The sequence below is a fragment of the Elephantulus edwardii genome, unplaced genomic scaffold, assembly GCF_000299155.1.
Source record: "Elephantulus edwardii isolate Elephantulus edwardi_28Jun2011 unplaced genomic scaffold, EleEdw1.0 scaffold00017, whole genome shotgun sequence".
Taxonomy (NCBI): domain Eukaryota; kingdom Metazoa; phylum Chordata; class Mammalia; order Macroscelidea; family Macroscelididae; genus Elephantulus; species Elephantulus edwardii.
Window position 1 is genome coordinate 13,756,509 of NW_006399767.1, and position 6,461 is coordinate 13,762,969.

Below are 6,461 nucleotides of genomic sequence, written 5' to 3' on the forward strand. Positions count from 1 at the left end.
GTGTACCGTCAAATCAGATCTGACTGGTACAGGAGGAGATTGTCCCTCCTTCCCCGGCAGAGCATCTGGTGGATTCAAACCGTGCGCCTCTTGGATTGTGGTTGCAGCTCCTTGCCACTAGGCCACCAGAGCTCCCCCTGTTTCTCTCCTCTTCACCCCCAGCTTTGGTGAAGTATTCATTTACTGTACAATTTGCCCAATTCACCCTACTGCTGTGTCTATGGTTAGAGTAGCCTTCCACAACATTTCCAAGGCCATAAATCACAATGGAGAAGACTGCCCCTCTTTCTCTAGGTGAGCCACTGTTAAATCTGAACTGCCAGAGACCATGGCCTTTGGGTCAGCAGCACAGCTTTTTGCAGATTATGCCACCGGAGCTCTCCGTTTGCCTGGTTAGAGTTGTATAGTTCACTGGTAGTTACTATGTTCATAGAGGTGTGTAAATATTAATCACAGTCAACTTTAGAACACTAGTCTTAGAACTTTTGTCCCAGAAGAGACTCATGTGAAGTTATCCCTTCCTTCCCTCAACCTTTCTCCTTGGAAATCACTATTTACTTTCTTTGTATATGTCAATTCTGGACATTTCATATAACTATATTTTACTAAATAAAAATTATAATCAAATCATAACAGTCTTTGTGGCTGTTTATATTTTACTTGCTAATTTTTAAGATTCATCCCTTTTATTGTGTATATTGGTGTTTTAATTGCCCGTTATATTTTATGTATGCATTCATTAATTGATGAACATTATTTGAGTTGTTTCTATTTTGGAACTACTTCTAATAATGCTGCTGTACACATTCACAGAAAAGTTTTTGTGTGAACATTTGTGGTTTTTTTTCCCACGTGTATTTAACTGGGTTTGGAATTGCGGGCCCTGTGATAACTCTGTGTGATGTTTTGAAGACCTGCCAGACCTTTTTCCACAGAAGCTATGCTTTTTTCACTCCTCCCAGCCTTATCTCCTTTCATGCCAACAGGAATGGGAGACTACTGTTAGTTTGTCACTTCTTGTTGTTATGTGCCGTCGAGTCGCTTGCAAGTCATAGCGACCCTATGTACAACAGCCCTAAACTCTACTCTGTCCTGTGCCAATTGCACTGTCTCTGAGACTCCCATCCCAATTATCCCAGTCACTGAATTCCACCTCATAAGAGGCCTTCCCCTCTTGCGCTGTCCCTCCACTCTGCCAAGCATGATGTCCTTCTCCAAGGACCGGTCTCTCCTTACAACATGTCCAAAGTATGTTAGACGGAGCCTCAGAATCCTTGCCTCCAAGGAGCCACCCGGTTTAACCCTTTCCAGGTTGAACCTGTTTGTTTTCCTAGCAGTCCATGGTACTCTCAATACTCTTCTCCAGCACCACAGCTCAAAGGCATCAATTCTCCTTCTATCCTCCTTGGTCATTGTCCAACTCTCTGATGCATAACAAGTGATTGCGAAGACCGTGGCCTGTATCAGATGCACCTTAGTCTCCAGAGACACGCCATTGCTCTTCAGTAACTTGGAGAGGTCCCTAACAGCAGACTTTCCCATGGCAATGTGCCTTTTAATTTCCTGGCTACTAGTGCCAAGAGTGTTGACTGTGGAGCCAAGCAAATTAAAGCTGTGAACAGTCTCAGTCTCTTTACCATCCATCCTGATGCTGCCAGTTGGTCCAGTGGTGAGAATCTTTGTCTTCTTGACATTGAGCCTCAATCCATATTGAAGACTGGCATCTAAATGCAAAAAGCAGTCTTGAAAAGTGGTTTATTTTACATTTCTGGTTTATTTAATTCACGAAAGCTTTAATGAACATCTAGGACATTGTTGAAAGTAAATTCTACAAAATGTTACTTTAGACATTTTCTTTTGGAACAGATACATAAATAAACATTGCTTAAAGTACCTGTTGTGACAGCTATTTACTAATGTTTTTCTCTTGGCAGCTTCCCGAGCCCAGCAGGGAGAGGTGATGAGATTGGCATGCCGTTTGGATCCCAAGACAAGTTTCCAGATGGCTGGAGAGTGGCTGAAATATCAACTTTCAACCTCTGTTGATACTGGATCCATGAATTGTAAGTTTTTTTACAATCCTGAACATTAATGAAACATCACACCACAGCTGCTTTGTTTCTCTTTTCTTACAGAACCAGCCATTTTTTAAAAATTACTGATTTTATTACTTTACTGCTATCACTATTTTGACAAATTTCACTTCTTAGACCTAAAATTTTATAAGTTGTCAACCATCTCTTTGTACCAAACCACTGATAATTTCAGAATCACATATTATTAGTCAAGCATAAAGTCAGAATATTCCCCTCTAATCAAATACATAAGCTCTTTAACTTTTCTGTCCTCCAGGTTTTCTGTCTGTTGTTTTATTAATGCATACTGTAGATGACAAGTTGAATGAGGAAGGAAAGTGTAAGTTGGAAAAGTTTCATATTCATGGTAGATTTCCAAGTACTTAATTACTTGGTATTAATGGGATTTGGCAGTTAGTAGTTTTGAATATTCACAATTGATTCTGAAGGTCCCTGACATCTAGTAACTAGAAAGTTTGTAGAGGCAAAATTGAAGTGTACCAGTTTGAAGCTAGTGAAGGAAGGAAGGAGTGTAACATTGAAAAGAATTGGAATTTCAGTTGATTAAATGTGCTAATGCAAAACTTAGACCAAAAAAAACCCCACCCAGCCTATACTTAGACCAAGAAGTTACTTTCCGAACAAAACAAGGGAGCACTATGTGATTTAAAATCCAGAAAGGCATGCATCAGGACTGTATCTTTCCTCCATTTCTATGCAATATATCTGCTGAGCAAAGCGGGAAGCTGATCTGTATATGAAGAGTAGAAGACTCATTAACAAACTGAGTTGTGCAGATGACACAGCCTTGCTTGTAGAAAGTAAATATTACTACATCAAGAAAATGAAAATCCTTTTGTTAATGATGAGGAAACTGAAGCATGCAAAAAAAAAATTAAAATCCTCACAATTAGACTAATAGGTCATCATGATAGATAAAAGATTGGAGTTATCAGCTGTTTCATTTTATTTCAGTTCACAATCAGTAGTCATGATAGTAGCAATCAGGAAATCAAAAGACATGTTACGCTGGGAAAAACGGCTGTTTAGGACCTCTCTGTTTAGGACCTCTCGGATGTGATGAAGAGCAACGATATCTGTTGAAAGATTAAGGTTCACCTGATCCCAGTCATGATATTTTCCTTTACTTCCTCTGCATCTGAAAGTTGGACAGTGAATAGGATGACCAGAAAAGAATCACTATTTTTAAGTTGTCATGTTAGAGAAGAACACTAACTATCCCATGGATTGCCAAGGAACAAACTAGTCTGTCCTGGAGAAGGTGTAACCTGTGTGCTCCTAAGAGGCAAGGATGGGGAAATTTGATCTCACATACTTTGGACGTGTTTTAGGAGGGGCCAGTCCTTGGAAAAAGAAATGGGCTGGGAAGAAAGGGGGGGGGGGAGGTTCAGAGAAAGAGAAGACCTCCAACAGGGTGGATTGACAACAGTGACTAACTGGGTTGTAACATAGCAGAGTTTGGATGGCACAGAATAGGGCAGGGTTCACATCTGCTGTTCATGTGCTACTAACAACATGACATGCTAGTTGAGGAATGTGCTCTCCTGTTATCTGGGAACTTGGAGCATGGCACTATTTTCAGCATAGTCCTTAGAACTGTCATGTTGCTAGGTGTCTTCAAGTTGATTTTGAGTCATAGTACCCCATGTGGTAGGAGAACTGTCTCAGGCTTTTCTAAGCTATATAATTTTTTTTTAAGATGTATAATCTTGGTAGCAACAGATTACTGTATTATTTTTTTTCCCCCCTGTGGAGGCATTTGTTGGGTTCAGCCTGCTTAACTTTATTTAACTGTCAAACACTAACCATCATACTTCTTGATTCCTAGAAATACTATTTATTGACAAATTAGTATTCTATTCCTGTAGTGGGCAAGGTGCTGTTTATGATGCTCATGTATACCAATTCAGTACTCCTACTGATACTATAGATAAGTGTCACAAGCTTAGGAACTACTCAGTCTTAGCCTGCATATTCTTCTCCTTTACCAGAATGTGAGAGGTTAGCTTACCCTGTTCCTCAGCTGTGAAGTTACCAAGTGGTCTTTTCCTTCTGTGATCCTCCAGTGCTGGTGTGTGTATGTGTGTGTGTGTTAAAACTCTTTGTTCTACAGCTGGAACTGGAGAAGGCAGCCTCTGCTCTATCTTCTCACCTTCATTTGTGCAATGGGAAGCCATGACTTTTTTTTTGGAATGTGTAATCAGCCAGATGTTTCGAACACTAGATAAAGAAGTAAGTAATTGTTTCTCCTACTAATTGCATCATGATTGTGATTTTTTTAAAAAAGAGAAACTGGTAGATAGGTAGGAAAATTGGTTAATGCACATGTTATCGAAAATAAGACTGAGATTCAGAGATGTTATATAATATTCCCAACTTGAAATCACTAGTACATGGTATAGCTGGGATCCAAATTCATGTCTGTCTAAGCATAAACCCAGTGTCTGGTATTTGTTTTAAAGATAAGTTTGGTAATACATAGGGGCCATATTTAGGATAACTATTGCAGAGAAGACAGTGATGTAAACTTTGAATTGGATGATCTTAAGAATTGGACCAAAATACTGACATTGACTAATCAGTGTCCCTATCCTCCTCAAACATGCTGGGTGTATAGATCTTGTTTTCCTATATTTCTTGAAGTTTATCACCTTTCTTTTAAGAGATAACCTCAGGTGCAACAAGAGTTTTATGCATAATGATATCATATTAGCTATGTTAATAAGAGTGAGATAATTGGATTTGACCTAATTGTAGGCCAATTATTTTTTCTCTCATTGTTGCACATTTTTTTCCCCTAGGCTGACAGTGTTTTAGGTGAGTTGTAGAAAGTAATTTCTAAGTCTTCTTTTTTATTTTTAAAAAAATTTCTAAGTCTTTTGAAAACTTGTAACATATAATACATTTTTTATTCATGAATAGCATATTAAATTAGGTATTTAAATAGTTGCCTTAAAAATAGAACCCAAGGGGAAAGTAGCTGAAGGTAGCTAGAGTATCTACTAAGCACAGGAAGAATTTCATTAATAAAGACAAGCTTTATAAGCCCACTTTTTCCTTATAAATAAGTAAAGAGTTTTAGAGTCTTAATATTGTCATTGAGACTGTGACCAGGAAGACAGATTGATAAAGAATCAATTGCTATCAGCCTAGAGAGAAGAAAGCAACTTAATTTAGAAATAGTCATACCTCTGTCCTATTGAATTCAGCCATCCCAAAAGTTATGACTTAGTCAAATGAAATAATTGAAAATGTAGGGACCTTTGTTTTTCCTCAGAGATAGGCAGATAGATACTAGCATCGTTTTCAATAATGAAGAACTAGAGACATTCTAAATTTCTGGTAGGAGGAAATACTCTATCCCTAATACAGCACATGGCAGCCTTGTTTATGAAAATTACTAATAACAAGGGATAATTTTCATGTTAAGACATATAATAAGTGGCACATACATTGTTTGTCTCATATACAGTTTTGTATTTGTAACTTAGATAAAGGCTAAAAAAAACCCTACTAACACTGATTATCTCTGACCAGAGACAGGCTTGCCAACCTCCTTTTTCTCTGTGTGTTCTAGGAAATTCCCGTTACTGACGGGATAGAGCTGTTGCAGATGGTCCTGAACTTTGACACCAAGGATCCCCTCATCCTGTCCTGTGTCCTCACTAACGTCTCAGCCCTCTTTCCATTTGTCACCTACAGGCCAGAGTTCCTGCCCCAGGTCTTCTCAAAGGTAAATGCCATCTCCTTTGTAAACTTTACCTTGTCATTTATAAGCTAATTAATTTTATAACTGTTTGGAAAGTTTAAAGATGGTATGAAGCAATTTAGTAAACAGACAATCATTTATTCATTTATCAGCTATTTAGTACTTACTACAAATAAGGCAATGGAAGAAAATTTTACCCTTTAAGCATACTTAATCTGTTTGGAAAGAAAGGCATATAAACATGTTCTATGGCATTGCAATTGATAGACTTGTACCCTGGCAAAGAGAGGAACATTTCCAAAGGAGACTTGCCTGAGCCAAGGCTAAAGTGACAGTTGGGCGTTAGCTGGGAAAAGATGTGGCAGTCGAGTTAGAAGGGACGGCACACAGAAAAGCATGCAAAAGAATTTCTTAATGGAGTTTAATGGTATTGGAATGTTACCAACTGGAAACAATCAGACAGGTTCAGAAGCTGGAACATTTTCCAAGACCATTGGCAGAGATCTTTAAAAATGTCAATGTTGGCTTACACATTACGGTCGGCGACATTAGCTAGTGCTCGCTCTACTCTCTACAACGAGCAAACAGCGGACTACAAGAGACTGAACTGTATCTGCCTCTATTTCCAACAGACTTACGTTCAACTTTCGCTCACA

At 38.6% G+C, this 6,461-nt stretch overlaps 1 protein-coding gene across 1 annotated transcript in view; it reads left to right on the top strand.

Annotated features, from left to right (window-relative positions):
* The window catches only part of XPO5 (exportin 5), an 85,936-nt gene that overhangs the window by 31,209 nt on the left and 48,266 nt on the right, over positions 1–6,461 (top strand). Inside the window, exons 10-13 of the mRNA XM_006882138.1 lie at positions 987–1,005; positions 1,935–2,064; positions 4,199–4,328; positions 5,674–5,829. Of these exons, the coding sequence (XP_006882200.1) occupies positions 987–1,005; positions 1,935–2,064; positions 4,199–4,328; positions 5,674–5,829 (435 nt within the window). The remainder of the gene's footprint in view (positions 1–986; positions 1,006–1,934; positions 2,065–4,198; positions 4,329–5,673; positions 5,830–6,461) is intronic.